We start from the raw sequence: 21,199 nt of genomic DNA, 5'->3' as shown, positions 1-21,199 counted from the left end.
AACATTAACTTGTCTAATGATAGAGACATTGACAAAGATCTATATTCTCCAAGCTTTAGTTCGTGACGGAACAGGGGTTATTCATAAATTATTAATATTGAGATACCAATGTAACAACCTTGTTTCTACAACAGAACTTTGACTTTGAATCAATAGAACAGGAAAAGCATTAATCTTCTTGGATATAGACATAAATTATTTAGGAATTAAAAGTAGGTTACATAGGTCATAGACTATTGCAGTGTAATAAACCCAGTGTTACAAATTATTGCAATAATACTTGGTCGTCATAAGGCTTTTATATATTATGTAAGCCAAAAACAGTTTGTACCAGCTTGCTAAAATTAAATTATAAAAATATGATTAAATCTGCAATGGCGTAGGCCTATAGGCCTACGTAGCTACAGCTATTCAATTATTATGGGCCTTACGTTTTGACTGCCCATGATTGTCATAAGTTGAATTTAAAGTGTGACTTCTGTTTAACAAAGGTTTTAAAAGTTATGACTTTAACTCAAGGGTCTCAAACACGTGGCCGCGAGGACGTTTTGGTGCGGCCCGTGATGCATTTTTGAATTTTTGGAAAGTTCAATCTCTTTCACTGCCCACCTAGCAAGATAAATGCACTCTAAAATTGCTAAAAAAAATCCGGAAATGCCAGCAAACGTCACATAATTTTTAAGTGGTATGTTACGCCATTTTATGGCGTGAGAAAAACCAATATTGCTGCATCACAATGAAGACAATCACATTGCCTATTCATCTTCACACTGTTAGATTATATTTACGCAGTCACTTCTTCAAGGATTTTGTTTTTTTCGCACTTTTTGGAAGTTAGTTGCAAGAATTTTGCTTTCCAGGTCCAGGTCTTTACGTTTGCATTTCTTTTTCATTTTTACAGTATTTTTCTTTTTTTTCTATGATCATGACAAAAACAAAAGACATAACACAAAAGCATAACATACCTTTGTCATCTGACATTTCCATTCCTTCCAAACCTCCTCCTACGGTCAGAAGAAAGAAGAATCAGTCGAAGAAAGAAGAACCAGACTCTCTCTTCAACCGCCCTTCTCAGCCGTCCTCGATGGTAGGGACGACTGATTGCAGCGGTGGGTCTCACTAGCACAGTACGGTCGTAGAACATCTTTGAAGAAGTTTAGACAACCAAGGTCGTAACAACTCATCTTTAACACGTCCCTCTCATTATCTGAAACCGCCCGATGCCGGAAGAGTGATTGCAGTGGGAAATCTTTAACCGTACTTCTCCGTTATCCCACTCGCCTTGGGATGACAGGATTGCAGCGGCCAATCCCAAGAAGACTCTGGGGTCAGCGAAAGCTACCCTTCCTCTGGCGGCCCCTATCTGGCATCTCCGCCAAATGAGATGTCAGACTGCAGTGGCCCATTTTTCCACAAGCAGATGCCCTTCTTCAAGCGGGCAACAAGAGAAAACACACACACAAACAAACAAACTCAAATCAAATTAAAATCAATTCTCTACCAAAACGCGCTCGTTCTCGAACTTAACCCGCCATCTTCTAGTCTGCTCCAACATCAGCAAGAGGAAAGTCGAAACAAGCAGATCAGCTTGAGGCAGCCAATAAACATCATTTTTACATTCACAGATTATACCGTCTACCGCGGTGGGTCCTTTCGGTCAGAGTAAGTCCCTCGGTAGGTATCTTCCAGGTAATTATGGTGTGCCTGCTGAGTGTTTGGGTGTGTGGACGGCTCCCGGAGCGGACGCACTAATGATGAGACAGGGAACAAATCTATTTTATATGCAAAATTGTAAACTTGCAAGATGTAGTGCTTTTCCATCTTGAACTCTGAGCGTTGCGCGAATAAAAAAAGAAGACAATCACATTACCTATTCATCTTCACATTGGTAAACTATATTTGCGGCAGTCACTTCTTCAGAATTTTGTTTTTTTCGCACTTTTTGGAAGTTAGCTGCAAGAATTTTGCCCTGATTTTGCTCTTCAGGTCCAGGTCTTTACGTTTGCATTTCTTTTTCATTTTTACAGTATTTTTCTAACTTTTTGTTCTTATTAGGCTACTATTCCTTCTTTTTTGCGATCTTACGTATTTGGTGCATTTTCAATACCTCCTTCATTGCGTTCTTTGTTATTTTGTTTATTGAACGGTGATAAGCTAACCAGTGGCGGCGGAGAGTGGCGTGAATATGGGGTGGCGATGCACCCGGGAAAGGTCTACCATCATAGGTCGTGGGAGTCAGGATGGGGAGTCGAGGTACCTGTGTAATGAGAGTGTGAATCGAAAACTCTGTATGACCCGTCCGCAATATTTAGAATGGCGGAACGGGCCAGGAAAACAGGCTTTAACTTTCCGCAATGCAAAAAAGTGTTGCGGCCCTCAAGTTAACGTAATTTACAAGCATTTATTTGGCCCTCAGAGCAATTTTAGTTTGACACCCTTGCTTTAACAGTAGCCTATATTTACAATTTTCATTAGCAATCCATACATTGCAACCAAAACTTTATCAATACCGGTATTGTATTTGAAACAAAGTTGAACCTGGTTAATTATGCTTGCAAATTACTGTAAATAGTTTAATGGGTTCGGGGTTCGCTTAATTACGAACATTGAACGGGGTTTTCTTACCATTAAATACTATGATATAACAATACTGAAATACAAATGGTATGATATAATTATAATGATATGAATAATAACTTACGAAATAGTCTACTACAATATGATTGAGAAAAAAAAATATTGATTGAATCTTTATCCCTGGACTGAGAAAGGTTTTTTGAGAGTCTAACCCTAGCAGTTTCGCATGCTTGTAGCCTAGAAGCTTTGAACTACTGATGCAGGCTGATCATCCAGTTCGACAGAATAAACTTTGCGATTGTTGTGGAAGAAGTGTTATCTCTGAACTATTTTATCTCCCAGGTGCCTATTAAGAATCGAGAGCAGTCCTTGAAATGCGTTGCTGAAGCGCACACCTCGAGAATCGAACCAGAAGCGTTTGTTTTTACGAAATCTCAATACCAACGCGCTGAGACCATTTGCGCAAAGCTAGAAAAGACGTCGGCTCCATGCGCGGCAAGAAATTATGTCTCAGTAAGGCAATGGGCTGCTGTTGGTTGAGCGGATTCTTCATGCTTATTAGTTTCTTGTGTCGGTTTACACAAAAATTTAGTTCAGTGACGTACGTAGCTGACGTAGACCAATAGCCTAATCCAGACAGATTTATAGGGCAAAAATAAATGGTGAAATAAAACAAAAGAGTAAAGCGAAGTTGACAAATCGGTAGTCTTTTCCAGATGAGGCAAACCAGTGCAGAAAATGTTATGGATCAGCTTGAGAATCTGGAGAAATACTGTACTTGCTTGGTTTAGAACCAAAAAAAAAAATTCTATGACTTCAACTTGTTGGCTCTCTCGTTTCAGCTCGATGTATGAAAACTTACAAATTAGGCTACAACCCAACAAAAATAGTGTCAATTTTCCATCAAGAGCCGCGCACGTTACGATTTTCTCTTTCGCAATTTAGCGACCAATCAACAATTGATCGGCTCAAACCAAGGCAAGGCGAAGATTAGAGTGAAGGAACTAACGAATTGATGAGAAACATTACTGCATCAGAGGTTTCGAAAGTGAGTCTGTTATACAGTAGGCTGTGTGTAAAATAAACTCTTAAAATAGTTTTCGAGTGACTATTCAGTTTATGATTCTGCATAGGCTATCTTTTTTGTTTTCTTACTTTTTTATATTTTTTGTTATTTATTAGGATAGAAAATACTCGTTAAAAATATATCTGTACCTAACAAAAAAGGTGCTACGATTTTGTAAAGTTGACTGCACTATAGCGTGAGATCTACCGCTACATTGTCCATGACTTGAACAGATAATTGGATTTGTAATTACATTTCTATCAAAGGAAGAAGGTAGACAAAGATGCACTGATGTACGCGCATACAAAAATATTGACGCCGTCAGCGTAAACGCAAACGTTCGAAAATTCATACGCCGTATGCGTCAACGCAACTTGTAAAAAAAGTTGGCGGCGTCAGCGTCAACGCATACACTAGCGTAAACTTACTGTGTATGCAAGGTGCCAAACATTCACACGTATAAACCACTCGAAACAAACAAGTTTTATTTTGAATTTCCACGAAGAAACACAAGCATATGAAAGTGTTCATCTGACATTTTGCTGTGTTTTGGTTCCAATATGTCTTTGCCCATTGAAAACATTCTTTCAACTGCAGCGCTGAAAGGTATTGGCGTGTTGTAGCGAAAAAATACATTAAAAAGTATGCGTTGACGCTATGCGCTAAAAAACCGGGAAAACTTTACAGCGTAGCCTCAAGCGCAAACTATCCAAAAAAATGTGGCCGCAAGCGTTAGCGTAAACAAAAAGTCTACGCCGCAAGTATGCGGCGTAGAATTTGCGGCGTATACGTACATCTCTGCAAAGATGTTATCTAAACTTCAATACATTTATTCTAGAAATACACACTTTGTAGGCGTACATTTACCAAGTAGATCTATGTCAGTAGAGATGGGTATATATATTACATAGGCTACCAGTGCGACTTTAGCGTGAGATCTACCTCACTATAAGATGAGGCGGATGACGCCGTAAACAGGCTGCATCTGAATAGGCGACATTTCGCGGTGGACCTTACGTTTTGAGAGCACCGAAAAAAAGTATTTTCACTTTTTTCATGCGAATAAATAAAGCAAAAGTGCAATGTGCTTTTTGACAAACGAGTACCAAATTTAGAAATGCTTTATTTGCATATTATAAAAGTATATAAACTAGTTCGTGCTCGATAAACAATGTAAAACGACACCAATTCTACGTCTCCACATGTTAATAACAATGCTTTCACCTAAAACGATGCTCCTACATTTATTAGTATTGTTACTACATAATAGAATAGGCCTATAATTATATACTTAGTTTATAATTCAAAACATAATTAATTATGCACTACAGTATAAAGATCATATTTTATTTTTTCTTGTTCTGAAATGAGTTAAAAGAAAGTCAATCTAAGTTTGAAATCTTACAAAATTAGGTAAACTAATCGGGGTTTGTTTTCAAAGAATGCGAAATGGATTGTCTTTAGTGGCTAACAAGTTCGATTGTTCGAGAATTGAGCAAACAACGTTTGCCCTTTCGATCCCGCAGTGAGATAAAGCAGCGAAAGATACGTGCGTTGGTTTGAATGGACTATCTCCAAAGTGCAGATGAAGACACATCAGCAAACAAGCGATAACAATCAAAAAAAGTACTTATACTGTGCCACATACGATTTTACAATACATACTGCTACATAAAATAAGCTATTAGATAAAAAAAAGTGCTGCGCTTGCTAACTGAACTGAAAAACATTGCGGAAGTGTAACAAGTGCGCATCGAAGTTGGACGTGTGATAAGTATGACATCTTTCAAAGTAGTGAAATAATATTTGGATTGTGAACTTTGCATATCTTGTTACAAATTGAAAAACAAAGTAACTAGTTTTCTTTGAAACAACAAAAATACCACTTTTCATACAAATTCATGACAGTAATGCAAAATTGAAAACAGCAAAAGAAACATCAGTTTGAGCTAAAAAAAATGCAAAAATGAGTAGAATTGTATGACGCCATAGGAAAGAACCTAGAAACTAATGAAACGAAAAAAGCAAACCTGAGCTTTGCATCTAATTAAAAACAGAACTATTCAGTTATTTAGAGTCTCTTTTGTACTAGATAAGTGACGGTAAAACATAGCGATAGATAGCAATAGAAATGTGAATAAAAATATGAGACGTATATGAGCACCGTAGTTCAAAAAGTGTGTGACACAAGCTATAACAATGTGAAATTCACACCAGGACTGATTGATGAGATTTCCGCAAACCAAATAAAATTTAAACAAATGTTTAAATCTTGAAAAAGAACTTGAAGGAAATCCGTTGAAAATCTCACTCATGTCCAGCTAACTTCTACTCTCCCATTTAACCAATCACTGTGCAGTAATTACCATCATCATTATAAGTATCATTATGTGATATTCTACAGAAAGTTGTTAACATTGTTCCGAGAGGAAAGTTCAATATCTTCTCGGAGAGAAAGATCTTGACCTGCAATGTTGCCTCCTCGAACTCCGTTCACTTTCTCTTGCGTAATGAGGAGGAGACGGGGACCGATATCGTCTGGGAGAAGAGGATCTGTACGCGTCGTCCTCATAACCGGCTCGGAAACGGGATCCCATTGTATCCAGCGACCGATCCAGTGCTGAGTTGGCAACATCCTCCACTCCTTGGTTCCTGATCAACTTCTCCAGACGGGAGATCACTTCGTAGTCAGGGATGGCTAACGTCCTCACATCCAAGCCGACCATCCTGGCAATGGTCTCACGGAAGCTGAGGAGCTGAAAGATCAATAGCAAGTCGATGAATGGCGCATGGCAACCCTCCACTAAAAGAACATTTTGATGATCCCAATAAGGATAAAACAACATGTTAAGATTTTCAGTGAATGTCAACTGCATTTGTATTCTTTAGCATATATAATTCCTAAAGGGAGGCAAGAGGTGTAGATAGCAACCACGGGAAGGTGACTGACGATTTCATGCAAATCAGCGTTAGAAAGAAAGGAATGAATAAAAATTAAAAAGGAGAAAAAACGAATGAAAAATTGAAATTGTAAGAAAAAGAGAGTGTACCTGTACCTGCCTGAATGCTGTTTTTTTTTTATTTCCAGTTAAAAATTTGGAAATTTGTTTGATACGATGTGTTCTATCTAGTTTATAATTCTTAAAGCCTTTTGAACAAAGAAATAAATCCATTCTTATATTACTGGTTGGTGGAAAATGAAATAAAATACACTAATCCTACCTGTTTCTCTCTTTTCTTTGTTTCATCCAATACGGCCTTTGTCGACCTAAAATCATTGGTGACGGAATCAAGTTGCGAGAGCAGGCGGCTGTGGTGTTCGCCTGCGTGCCACTCGTTTGCCGTTAAACTGCGCTTCATGGTCGACAGCTTCTGTCTTTGCCTTTCCTTGGCTGTTGACAGTTTCCCAACGTTGTTCACCAAGTCGTCGATCTTTCTGCGCTGCTCCAAAGTCACGGCCTGAAAATGCCAATTTAATCACTTATTCAGGCTTACACGTGTTCAACACAAAGATACTTCCTTTCAAAGCAAAAGTTGTTGGTTTTGTTTTAAATTAAATGCTTTTCAAGAATTTTGTTTTGTTTCAATGAAACATTTAAAAAATATATAAGCTTAGGACTAGGTTTAAACATCCCTAATAAACAAATAAGCCTACATGAACCAGCTCTTTTTCAGCTGTCAACGATCAACTTTTTACCAGGCCAGCCTATATTGTACGCAGCAAACAAAACTGGCCTCGACAAAGAGCTCCTATGTTACAGGATGTTAAAAACTTGAAATATGTTTCTCACAAAGCTGATGCATTGCGTTCAGCGATCGAGTGTATAAGGCAAGAGTACCGACCCAGTGAGCAAAATTAGTCATTATTACATTGATTCAACGTCTGCAGACGCCAACGTCTGCAGCTCAATAATGACGGAGTTTGTTGTTTAGGGACAGAGACGCGTTTCATTGACTGGCCTCATAAGCATGGAACCGATTCCACCACAAGATCGTAAATTATTCATAAGCAAACCTTTAGTTGGTTGGTTTCAGTAAGTTGTGTTTTCAGTCGAGCCACTTTCACTTTTTCATCGCCGAGTGCAATTTGCAACCGCTCCACCTTGCGCTGCAGCTTTTGAACCGTGACAATGGTGTCATCACGGTCAATGGAAAGCGAGTTGTGGGTTTGTTCTCTCTGCTCGATCTGGGAAACCTTGTTACGGAGCAACTCGATATGCAGGTCTTTGCTTTTCAACTGTTCTTTGAAGAATTTCATCTGCAACAAAGTTAAGTTGTTTTAGGGATGAATTCATGTGAATTTTGTTTAACCCTCTGTCTACCGAAAAAAAAATATGCAAGTTTTACCGTTGGGGTCCATTGGACCCCAAATTTTAAAGTACTTGTTTTGGACAAAAAAATCAGCTCCGATGATGAAATTAAAGCTCAATAGGAAAGGACGTAACAAACTACAAAAATCATAACTTATAAACACTCTAGAAAAACCAAAAATACTCGAAATTAAAAAAATAATTCATACAGTAGACTTTGCACAAAGCAAACGGATACGGAATTCGTGTATTCTTGAGCAATGGCCACACTATTGAGACATTTGGCTAAAAAATGCATATTAGGCCTACATATTAGTTCACAAGAAATATTGTGAGTTTATATATTATTGAGTATATATATTATATATTCATTGCAAATAAATTGCGAGTGTTCTTGGCAAACGTTGAGTTTGCAAGTACAACAGAATTGTCTGCACTTTTGATGTTTGTGTATTTCGCAAAGATAGCATCTATCTATAGCCTTCTTTGATTTTACCGCCTGGTCTTCAACAGCTGTTTCTTTTATTTTGTTGCGGATTTACATGTCTTGTTGATATTGAAGTCGAAGCTGGTAATCCAGCAAGTACTTTTCCTAGTTGGATCTAAAAGTTTATTCTCTTTCATGCATGCATGCTTCAGTGTTGTGCTGCTATTTTCGCCTTGCAATTGATGACATATCACAAAAGCATCGACAGCAGTGACATCGATGATATAGTAAAATAGAGCTATCGGCCATCTTCTCGTCATTCTTTTGGAAGTGTATTTCCTAACCATTCTGTCAATAGTGTCGACTACTCTTGTAGTGCTGTTGTGATACAAGATTACTTCGAATGCAGCAGGCTTGGGGTCCGTTGGACCCCACGGTACAAGATGCTATTATTTTTTTCTAGGCTACCAACTTTTGTTTCAGATCAATAATTATTATATTGTCCTAAAGATCAATAAAAGCTGTGAAAAGTCAAGGTATATCAATATCGCATCTGCTATATGTTCTGAGAAATCGCAGAACAAAATTTGTTTTGGGGTCCATTGGACCCCACGGTAGACAGAGGGTTAAAGTCGTAGATAATAAAAAACAAAACATTTATAAGATGACTCATTTCTTGGAATGACACGAGATGAGGAAATTATAAAAGATAAAACTTCATGCAGCAAGGTAATAAAAACAACTGTTTGCACACGACTTCGTCAAAATAAAAAATCTTGACAGCTCTGTAACCTTCAGTTCTCTTTGGTTAAAACTTTAAACTTGGTTCACGTTTCACCTTTTCACGATGGTCATAATTCGACGAGGTTTTCCCGATAAACGTGTCCGATTCCACGTCCGCTAGTCGGCGAGCTCGAGCAATTAATGCTTCAGTGTTGCAGTCAGAATCAAGGTCTGCTTCCATCATTCCCAATGCTTGTGACATTTGTCGTACAAACGTTAAATACTAAAAGACAAACAAAATTAAAAAATAAAACGTAATAAAAATGCAACCTACAAAAAAACCCATGATGATGTCCAGCTCCTTAGCGGAAAATGGAAATGACTGAACAGTAAATAAAAAAGTATTTACCATTTATGAAGCCACTGAAGTTTTTGGTCACTCCAAAATACGTCATTTCATCAGTTGAACACTTGAACATCAGGGAAATATCTTTCGATAAAAGGTTTAAACTAGGGTTAAACATTGTTCCTGTTAAGTTTATTTTATGACCAAACCTTCGATCTTCGAGCCTGCCTACAAACCTTCGACTTGTCGTATCGCACTGTATCACGAATGACGTCACCAGTAGCGAGTTCATTTTCGAGATCCTGGAGTCGATTTTCCTGCTGGAAAGCTGATGTTTCGGCTTTTCTCGCCCGTCGTATGCTGTCGTGGTGCAGCTCGCATTGCCGTTCCAGCTGCTTGCTCAGTTCACCGACTTTATTTTCCAACATGTCAACTTGCTGTGACAAAGGTGACAGCATGACATTTTAAGGATCATCACATAAAGCACAATAGATTTCTAATACCCTTTCATGCAGTAACTTCAAATGAATATTGAATGCATTGTGTTTAGCCTACTTTATTGCAGTTATTATCCAGAAAACCATAGTCGCATGCCAAAATTTTCGAAAAAAATTAAATTGAGCAACAGTTTACTCTTTGTTTATTAAAAACTGCGATTGCACAATGCACAGCCTAAGCATAATTACGATTTTAAAAAATCTTACAAATACAAGTAAAATTCATGTAGCCTAAACTTTTGAAGAAAAATACATTTCAAAGAGTTTACAGAATTACGTCAACCGTGTTCGTTAAAGACGACTCACCGCCTTTCTGTCCCTCTCGCTGGTCGAGAGTTCACGTATACGATCTTTTATCGCGTCCTCTCGTGGTACGACTTCAATGTAAGGATCACTCAAAATCTAAGGGTCAAAAACGCACAAATTAGACATCTAACCAAAACATAGAATATGCAATACAAATTTACATTCCGAACATTACATAGAAAATCTTCTCACATACTTTGGCTATAGATTCACAAAATGTTTTGAACTCATTCTTGATGACATTTTTTTCGTAATCCAATCTCTTCACTTCTTCGTTCAGCATATTTGCCTGTTGAAAGATTTCAGTTACAGTTAGGATTAATGAAGATGACAAAACGTGGGCTAACTGCGTTCAAACGTCGGCCTAAACCACTAACTTTTCAAGCATATTAATGATCATTTCAATAAAGGAAACAATTATGTCAAATTATTCGCAATATGACAACTACGGACGGTGTTTCTGAGAAATGGATACAAGCTTTACGATAGCATCAAATTCTAATTGCTATGCCAACGCGCACAATCACAGTGAAGGTTATTGTGCATCAAAATTGCTTCCAAATTTGCTCCAAAATACATGTTTACTGGATAAGCAAAGTGAAACTTCGATAATTTTTTTTTCGATGCTAAGTTGCTTGCAAAGTTGAAATTTCAAATCATTGGACATTGTTAAAAAAAGTACAAAGTGCATATAAAGATCCACTTGAAAATAGAATCAGGGAAAACAAACCTTCACCACGCGATGCTACTGTAACTATAGAAGCTAGGAACGTGCTCTATGGAAAACTAAGGTCGACAGCGCGGATATTTCCATCAAAAAAACTTTAAAGTTTAGCGACGTTGAAACGATGTAAAACAAGCAATTTTTGCTGACAGCGGACACACATTTTTACACTTTCCACAAAACACTTCTCTCACCCGAGTTGTTGTTTGCGTCAGGTCGTCACGTGACACAGCCCAGGTCTTGTCATTGGTCACTATTCGATCTTTTAGGATTTCAATTTCTCGTTCGAGGCTTTCTTTGACCATGACAGCGTCGTCGCGTTCCTGTCAACAGCGAAGATATTGTGACAGCTAAAGAATGGTGGGTTGATGTTATGCCAACATTTCGACACTTTGTTATGAAACCTCACAATAAAAAAGAGTGATTTTATTGTTTAGTTTAATATCCAATTCTGATACCACCTTAGAAGTATATCCTTGAATTGAAAATGAAGCGTGGTAACTATCATATTACACCGTAGCTTGACTTAATAAAGATCGATCTCGCGATTGCAATCTTCGTCAATAAATTAAAACGTATTTTTCAATTTTTTTTTATTTAAAATCCTAATATTCGTGTATAGCAGAAAGTTCAGGCAAAGAAAGCCACACAGCAGAAATGAATTATTGCTTACAGAGGATAAAAGAGATAGACTTCTACTTACACAAAGAGGATAAAAGAGATAGACTTCTACTAACACAACCAAAGATTGTTATACACTTATCCAAAATATAAAAAGTCGATTAGACACAAAAAATTTTGGCCAAACCTTCTTTAGCCTCTCCATCGTGTTTGAAGATTCAGAAATATTCAATTGTTCCTTGCCAATCTCAGCTACAAGTCTGGAAATCGTATCTCTGTTCGTCTTCATCTCCATGCTCTGCGATTCAAGCGACTCTTCGACAGTTTGCACCTTGCTTTGTAGCAGGAGCTGATCCTGAGTTACCTCTCTCGCCTGAAACAGATCGCGTTGTTGACTAGGGTGAGGCCGTTTCAGCAGTCTGGCAGGGATTCACGGGCTGGTTTTGGGATTCAGAGTTTAAAAAAAGTGGGTTTGAAATAAATTAGTAAAATTTGATAAGTCAACTTGCCTTCGACAGTTTGATTTATTCACAAAATTTAGCTTTTAGGCTTATTTCGGCTTTTACTGTAATTACTCTGATCAACAGAAAAGTTTGAACGGAAACCCCATTAGGTAATTCTTGAAGGGTTTTTGACGTTGATTCTGAAAATGTCCTTATTTTTTCATCACCACACCAGGTATTTGAGATATGTTAATTTTTGTTGTTTAAATTTGACTTAAATAACGATGCAAATGCGATGCAATTGGACCTAATGATGGGAATTTTGATCTCAAGCTTGCACAATACGAATTTCAAAATGCGTTGTGATTACCAGTTGCATTTCAGGAACGTATTTTTTATGACTAAATACGTAAAAATACCTCAAATATTAACCTACAATATTTTCAAAACTTGATGTGCCAGAATACGAGCGCAGATTTTGTATCAGCGCAGAAACTTCATCTACAAAAGTTCACTTATATTCTGTATCTTTGATTAAATAATTTAGTTAAATATTGTGTAACCAGCTCAGTGGCCGAGTGGTTTCGCCTTCGGTGCCGGAAGCTCTGAGATCGATTCCAAGTCGAGTCCAACCGAAGATTTCAAAAACGGTACCGATTGTATTATTTCTTGCATAACGCAGTAAGGATAAGTCGGGTAATAATGTGATGACAACCTAAATCTGATTCAAAATTAAACATGAGCCATTTCGCTTAAAGATCTTAGCAGTTGTAGAGCGACAATAAATGAATTATAACATTATTATTATTATTAGTTAAATATTGTTGACCAGTGATTAGTATTGTTTATTTTTACAAGGTTGTCGGCATTAAAACCAAAAAATAAAAATACAGTGTTTAGGCTGCATAGACTAAAATACACAAAAATTGCCAAAGAACATTTCTGCCTTAATTTACTCAGTAGCCTACCGCCTACCAGATAGAAGTTGTTTTCATTGATATGAAAGCTCATTAAGTCTTGATTACTCGAAACTTACAGCACGGAGTAACAAACTGATAACGACGATAACAGCCCTACAATTCACTTCAAAATTGTAACATAAAAATTGCATTTTTGGGTTTGAGGTGAATTCGGAGCTGAAATATCAGCACTTTTTACAACTCAACGCTGTTTCGTGGTAGGCTTGAGCATATTCGCCAAAAATGCACTATTATGACCTAGCTTTGATCTTCTCTACTTTTACCTTTTCAGCAAGCACATCGACTGCATTCTCCATATGTCCACTTTCGGTATCGGTGTTCAAGGCATCTCCTATCCTTGTCAAGGCATCGTAGAACTTCCGCTTGAAACTGTCAACTTCTTGTTCGGTTTCTTCTTTCGTCAAAACATGATTCCTGAAGTTTGCAACAAGTTTTAGGACACTGCTTTCAGGAAGCAGTCTTGTAACATCTCAAGCATGGTTAAGATTATTCTACCACAAATTTTTAATCAAATCAAGGAAAGATATCAAAGCGTTTGTCTCAATGAAAATCCGGGATGAAATGATTCTTTAGTGTCATCAATAAAGCCTGGTATATGACGATGTAAAACTTCATCAAATCTAGTCTATGGTGCCACCATTACTTGGCTACAATTAATAGTGGGAGTTAGCCAACCTGCGTTGGTGGGATTTTCAACAGTTACTTTCGCTAAGTTGCTTTTACGACTATAATAATCAGTAAGTGGTGGATTATATAAGCTTATAGACTCAAAAGTGAAACTTTTGCTGTGAATTTACCTCAAACGAGATTCGAGTTCTATGATTTTTTCTTGAGCTTGTCTGTTCTCACGCTGCAGAGTTTGAATGGTGACGCTTCCCTTGGACGTGATGTGTTCCAAGGCCCCAGACTGATGCTTGGCTTCTTGTACTTGCTCTTTCAAGGTCTGTTGTTGCAAGTTTAAAATATTATATTTCACATGCTTTGCAGGTAATAAAGTAGGCTACTGCATAACACTACAGTAATGGAGGAAAATACACTACAGTGATACATTCACTCCATAAAGCGCTTACAGCTAGGAATGCACTTTTATAAAGCAAATGTTTATAACTATCAGAAGAGGTGTCAAACAATTAGCCAATAAACCGTTTGTTATGAAATAAATTTATGAACAATTTGCTTCATAATGCTAAAAATATAAGTTCATAGCCTTGCAGCAACAAAAGCAGTGCCATTCGTTTGCTTCACATTCAAAACACAGTGTCATGCATTCATAACGAAACGCAGAAAAGTAATTGACAAACAGAGAGTTGGTTTAATGTGTACCTCAACGAGAACACTTTGTCTTGCTGAGTCATCCTTAATTATTTGGATTTTTAACTTTAGTTCATGAATGTGCTTGTCCTTCAAACAGAGCTTTGAATGCAACTCACGAATCTTAAAAAAAATACAACAGAACATTGATAAAGATAAATTGTTTACTTGATGTGAATATTGACTAGCTTCTAGTAGGTTATTTCATTTTTATATTATATAATAATCAACATTTTATTTCAATGGATCAAATGCAGTTACTAGTTTTTTAAAACCTTTACAGCCTTTTTCACCCTTACTGGGATCATCAGAAGGTTCTGAAAAAGATACAAAATAATAAATCAATAACAGTCCAATTGAAAAAGTATATATAAAATATTACAACCTTAAATGCTGTCTGCAAAAAATAACCTCAGAAGTATTTATAAGTTACAATCAGCAGTTGCCGCAAAATTCTCATCTAAAACGTCTCTCAAATAACTAAACATGTTAAATTCAATTGGCTTTTTTGCTTGGCATTGAGCACTTTTTTGCAGTATTAATATTATACTTAGTACTTACTCTGTTATTATTGCATATGCAATATGCATTGTATGACAATGGCTTAGAAAGTTATATAGACGGTAGACAATAGACATGAAATAGGATATCTTGCCTTGCCTCCGTCGTGATCAGAATCTTGATCACCAGACCCAAGGTCATAGTTGAAAGCTGGGTTGATGATAATATTGGGAAACTTATTATCGAGGTTAAAGGTCACTGATGGAAGGAGGACAAATAACCAATTAAATGCTCTGATTTGACTTGAGTATAATGTTTGTATTACCTCAGAAGAAGTATTTTCCATCTTCATTGGAGCACAAGATAGTTCAGCTTGTTTCGGATCAAGTGTACAGAACCTTGACATACCTCTCCTGTTATATGACGTCGGCTCTTCAAACTAAATTATCATTATCTCGTGTCAGTTAGCTGATACCAAAATGCATTACAAAAAAATTGTTTAGTTTTCAAACTTCCAATACGGTAGGCTACCCATAGTTTTTTATCTGCATCAGGCCAAGAAATCAATATTTTCACAAAACTTTGTATGTATGTCTTTTACTTGTATGTACAGGATGTAAACTGGGACAGAACATTAAAAAGCCAATGAGCATTGAGCAATGAAGTTCTGAGAGAAGATTTTTTTGTGTAACTTTATATCAAAACGTATGCATTGACCAGCATCTTAAAATAAGATATCAGATTTTATCGTTATCGATCATTTATCGTTTTATCAGTTAATTTAACATCATTTGTAGGACAATTAGATGTGTAGCTCACAGACAATTTTACAATGCAAGTCAAATAAGCTATGACTAAAAGCTACAAGGAACATGCACTATTTAAAACATAGGTAAAAATATAAATAATTTGCATTAAAATGAAAGAAAAATAGTTGGAAAATTGTAAACTACTAATCTCAACTTTTTGTTTAACAGGGATGCCTTACTTTTAACAGCAAATAAAATGAATTATTTGATTGATTGAATCTTTATCCTCGTACTGAGAAAGCTTCGTGAAGAGCTTAATCCTGGCAGTTTCGCATACTTGTAGTTAGAGGCTTTGAATCACTGACGCAGGCCCGGTCACCGAAATTTACAGAGTGAAGTTTCCGATTGTTAAAGACTTGTTGCCGGGAAATTATTCCATCCATTAGATGCCGCTGAATGGAGAGCAGTCCTTAACGTGTGTTGCTCAAGCACACACCCCGAGAATCGAACCAGCGCCGCTTGATCTTGAAGCTTTTTTGTTCCAGAAGTCACGCGCTAACCAATTGAGCTATTGGGGCGGACTCCGAATGTTTCAACTGTTTAATCTCAAGGTGCCATCACATCTAGCTGGTCAATGCAAAGAATGTATGGTATTATATATATGATACAAAGTTATTTTTACTTGTAATGAGGCTTCATATTTTGGATGATTTACTACGTTTTTCGCACTTTCCAAAATACACCCTATTGAACTGCTTTAGTGTTCTTCTCATGACTTACCATGGTATCCACAAACTCAGTTCTGTCCAATCGAGGAGAACTACAAAGAAACAAAAATTTGAAATTTCATCACAAATATTGATAAATGGTATGCATCCAAGACTAGCAATGATTAGCAATGATTTTACCAAAAAATAGGAGCAAATGATGCCAACTATATAAAAATAAGCAACGACCAGTATATTATACTTCTTAATATCTCACTTGGTAGATAATTGAGCAATCAATCCATCTTTTTTAGAAAGTTCTCGTTTGTATCTGTTTATTTGTTCCTGTAACTGGAAATAAAAGTATGTCAAGGTAATTGAATTTCATTGAATAAAATCATTGGAGAAAAAGTGAATTGTTCTTCTTTAAGACAACTGCTAATACAAACAACATAGGGCCATCACATAATTGACTAGCTCCAAGTTTGTTTTTAGAAATGTAAACTAGGCTACTAAGTCAAATCAATTCAAGTGTTTTCCTGTTGGCATTCAACCTGCCAAGAAATGACTCTCATCTGCAGTAACTTAGTGACTAGTCACTCTCAATAGCATAAGAAAAAATAGCTTTGAAGCTTTATTTTTGCTTGGCTTCAAGGCTAAATACCTTAGTATTTTTGCTGACTAGCAAAAAAAATTTTTATCCAGTTTCAAGAAACATCAGTTAGGCCATCAAGAAAACTCTGGGTTGCTGCACAGCATCAAGATTCTTGGGGAGACTTATATCTGGTTAATTAATTATTTGCATTGAGTTTTCTAAAGATTATCTTAGCAGATGATTTTTGTCCTTTAGTTTAATTACGAATGTTTCTTTAAGTTTCTCTTTCTTTTCTAACATGCCAACCTTCAGTTTTACAAACAAAGCACTTTGTTTACTATCAGTTGAAACATACCAATGAGTAAACTACCATATGTAGTTTTAATTTTCTAGAATTGTTTTTTTTTTTCTTTTTAATAATGCCGGTAATGTGTTTATACAAAAATAAAAAGTAATTACATTGGTTTGCAACGGGTTTCTGAGAAATGGGAGCTTGATGTATAAAAATAACAACTAGTTTAATTTAGTTATTTTTCTAAAAATATTTTTAAGCAATCAAAAATAACCACAAATATTGTTTTGGGTGTGGTGGGAAAATGCTTCATACTCTATGGCAATTATTTTCCACATATAGGATAGATGAATTATACAGACATAATATGGAAATATATTGTCTTATCAAGGGATTAAGCCTAATTAAGATTCACTAGAAAAACACAGGTGGCATCTAAATCAAACTGGAGACTGATATATTGTCAATTGTCATTGACAATATTGATAAAAAAATAAACAATAAACATATCCTACTTCAAACATATGCTGTTCTCCTGTGGGTCGGTAGGTTGATGATAGAAGGCTTCCATTCTTGTTAACATCAATCAAATCACAGGTTCTAAAGCCTTGCGAAAATGAAGCCATTTTATCAGAGTGTAGGTTGCCTATCCTTAAAATTAATAAAAAATCTATGAGTGCCAAATTAGACTATGATGTGTATTCAGTGATATTCACTTAAAAAATAGTTTTATAGGATCATCTTTGATAAAATGAAAGGTTTATTTGCGATACAAAAATCATACTTCGTTGAATAGCCTAATACAAATGTATAAAACAATTCTTTTTTATTGTGATAGTATAGCCTATTGTAGTACTGTAGTAGTGTGTAGTAGTCCAGTTTTAATCCGGTGATGTCGCCGTTACCGAGGGTGGCCGGATTTACCTTCAAGTGCCGCAATTGCTTTCACACCCTGCCACCACATCGATCTGTCTAACTCTCTTGTCAAGCCCACCTTGCTGCTTTCCTCTTCAATTTGCCTTTTCCACGTTTTTTGGGTCTTCCTTGTTTTCTACGACCCTCCACTTGCAACTCCAGCGCTCTTCTCAAAACATCATCTTCATCCCTTCTCAAAACATGCCCATACCACCTCACTCTATTTGCTTTTGCCAACTTATCAACATTCTCATTATACCCATGCAAGTTCATAAGTTCTTCAGTATTTTCTTTGTCCATCAGCTTCACACCACACATTGCTCTCACCATCGCTCACTCAGTTTGTCTTAAAATCGCCAATTCGTTTTCTCGTAAGCACCATGTCTCACTTCCATATAGCATTGCAGATCTCACACAGCTACTATAAATTCCTCCTCTCATTTTCAACGGAAATCTTCTACCACATAACAACTCTCGACACTCTCTGAATTTCACCCAACTTAACCTTACTCTTGCAGTCACTGCCGCTTCACAACCACCACTAGCATTCAATCTATCTCCTAGATAGTAAAAGGCATTCACTGATGCAAGTTCGCCATTCAGCTTTTCAACAGGACCAACCATTCCTTCTTCAATCTTCTTGCATCTTTCACATTTAAAACCATCTCCGGATCTGCATGCCACTCTCTTCATCTTTGCACATCTTCCACGTACCCACTTCCTGCATTTGGTACACTTAACAGAATTTGCCATCACTCTTCTTCCACATACACCACATGGGTCAATTTTGCTCATTGTGATTTCACCTTCCGTTCCACTTATTACAACCTTTGTCTTTTTGATATTGACATGCATACCTTTACATTGAAGTGACTCCTTCCACTTCTCAAATTTCTTTTTCAGATCTTCCATTGTGTCACTCAACAAAACCAAATCATCCGCGTATAGTATCTCCATCAATGAATCTTCTCGTACACATTCGGTAATCACATCAATCACAATGGCAAAAATTAGAGGAGAGAGGACAGAACCCTGGTGTACACTAGGGTGCATCGTCTCCCGCTTTTTTTTGAAATTGGTTTCGTAACATTGAGAAGTGTGTTCCACTTCAGGAAAAACTCAGCCAAAAAAATTTTTTTTGTTCAGGGACCCCCCCTTCCACTCGCGCATGCCCCCCCAAATTTCGGACAGAAAAATCGCCATAACTCCAAAACTAAAATACTTAGACATAAAGTGTTTGGTATTAGATTTATTGTAACTATATGATTTGATTCAAATTTGGTGAATAAAACATATTTTACAAAGAAACAACATTTTTTTGCTACGTTTGTTGAAAACGTTCAAGTTGGACTCCCCTTTTAAAGCCTTATTCAAGGCTACTCTATGAGATAAAGAGTTATGGATCTGTCTCTTTTAAAAGCTTTGTTCAAGTTTAGTATCATCAATCAACTATTATAATATAATAGTATGTATATAATAATCTAAAAGAGAAATAGCGATGGAATGATAATGCAGTAACTATAAGACATACCACTCATACCAAATGGAACTGTTCTGTTGATGGTGCTATCAGCATGGTATTTGACACTACATCAACAAACACTGGCCTTTGGTCTGGAGGTTGTGTTGAATTGCAACAGAAATTGAAGAAATCATTGCTATGGTGTGCATGCAGAAAACATGTTGGAGAACTAATCGTAGGTAATGTGTTTGAAGCACTGAGTATTGAAACATATCGATCGCCTGAAATAACTATGTTTGTTCACTTTCGTACTCACTTCAACAGTATTTCTCAAGACCTCATCTCTTTCCCACCTTATTTAGATACATACAAGTGCTTGTCAATCAGTGAAATGAATTTCCTTGAAACCTTGAAAGATACTGTAGCTCTTGCAACCCAGTTGCTTACAAAAAATGATAAAAGATATTTACTTCGAGAAGACTACAGAGAACTATTGGAGCTGTGTTAGTTTCAACTATCCATTGCCATGCAAGAAGCCATTTAAATTTAAACAACCAGAAGCTATTCACAAAGCTTGGTGGATGGCTAAAGTTATTTATGCCATAAAGTTAATACTATTGTCTAGAAGGACTGAAGAAGTAATGGATCCTGCTAATCCCAAGAAGCACTTGATTCTGCAACCAAAGCAAACTGAGAAGTTGAAAAGGTTTGCAATGTTCCTCCTATATGTGTATGTGCCATGGTAGTTTCGTTGCAGTTCAGGAGTTTCTGCACCATGGGCACTGAAGTTAATGAAAACTTTACATTTGTTTGAGAAAATTGATCCCATTGTAGCTACTAGTGGCTTGAAAAAGCTGAATCTCCACCTCTGGTACTTAACTGAGGAAATGATTCCTCTTTCTCTGTTTGATTACCATGTTCCAGATGAAACGAAAAGAGGAATTGTTGATGCATTGTTAAAAATGCAAGCAGCAGATGGTTCAATTCAGGAACCTCTGAAAAGAAAAGGTAAAGGAAAGCCAGTTTTTCCAGACACAATTGATGCCAACACTTCACTGATTGATTTGATTGGTAAAGATTCCTGGTATCTCTTTAAGCTCTTAAAAGTATGCCCAACGTTTTTTGAAAAAAATGTTAGGGAGTGGGAAGAAGATAGTCAGTATGAACTGGCCAAATCAAAAGCAGAAAGGTTAACAGTTGTAAATGACTGCTCCGAGCGTGGTGTCAAGCTGGCCACAGATTTTCGATCATCTGCTCAAAATATCCAAAACTTTGAAAGCATTCTTCAGGTAGTTGAACAAAGCAGATCTAAGAGACCAAATTTGCAGAAAAAATCATAGACTGTTGGATCCATCTAACAAACCGGCAGCTCCACTTTCAAAAGTAGCCTTTAATTATTAGAAATGGGACCGAAGTGGAGTTCTGTGCGTAACTATATCGCCACATAATTTCCAGGTGCTCATGAAATGTAATTATTTACAACAGCTTTACTACAAATACCACCCCGTTTGCCTGAAGAATCTATTCTACCGAGCTAGACGAAAACGTTCAAGTTGGACCCCCCTTTTAAAGCCGTTTTCAAGGCTGCTGTATGAGATATAGAGTTATGAATCTGTATTTCTTTAAAGCTTTATTCAATATTATATT

General features: G+C 36.7%; 1 protein-coding gene across 1 annotated transcript; it reads right to left on the bottom strand.

Annotated features, from left to right (window-relative positions):
• Positions 1 to 4,544: 4,544 nt before the first annotated feature.
• LOC145772132 (coiled-coil domain-containing protein 170-like) lies at positions 4,545 to 17,822 on the bottom strand. The gene is made up of 16 exons (XM_082583975.1): positions 17,691 to 17,822; positions 16,566 to 16,639; positions 16,362 to 16,401; positions 15,158 to 15,271; positions 14,344 to 14,454; positions 13,818 to 13,963; positions 13,284 to 13,434; positions 11,785 to 11,970; positions 11,171 to 11,299; positions 10,449 to 10,541; positions 10,253 to 10,348; positions 9,686 to 9,886; positions 9,219 to 9,386; positions 7,659 to 7,901; positions 6,866 to 7,102; positions 4,545 to 6,399 (listed from the first exon to the last, which is right to left on the bottom strand). The coding sequence occupies exons 1-16, from the start codon at positions 17,799 to 17,801 to the stop codon at positions 6,079 to 6,081; spliced, it is 2,421 nt and encodes an 806-aa protein (XP_082440101.1). The 5' UTR covers positions 17,802 to 17,822; the 3' UTR covers positions 4,545 to 6,078.
• Between the last annotated feature and the right edge of the window lie 3,377 nt (positions 17,823 to 21,199).

The sequence above is a fragment of the Aplidium turbinatum genome, chromosome 1 (genome assembly GCF_918807975.1).
Source record: "Aplidium turbinatum chromosome 1, kaAplTurb1.1, whole genome shotgun sequence".
Lineage (NCBI taxonomy): Eukaryota > Metazoa > Chordata > Ascidiacea > Aplousobranchia > Polyclinidae > Aplidium > Aplidium turbinatum.
This window is presented reverse-complemented; position numbering and strand designations above follow the sequence as displayed.

Excerpts from the sequence above, each read along its gene's own strand:
- LOC145772132 (XM_082583975.1), bottom strand. The coding sequence starts at position 17,801 with ATGGCTTCATTTTCGCAAGGCTTTAGAACCTGTGATTTGATTGATGTT. Across the intron at positions 13,964-14,343 it reads GACAAAGTGTTCTCGTTGAG|ACCTTGAAAGAGCAAGTACA; the intron begins GTACACATTAAA and ends TTGCAACAACAG. Across the intron at positions 6,400-6,865 it reads CAAAGAAAAGAGAGAAACAG|CTCCTCAGCTTCCGTGAGAC; the intron begins GTAGGATTAGTG and ends TTGATCTTTCAG.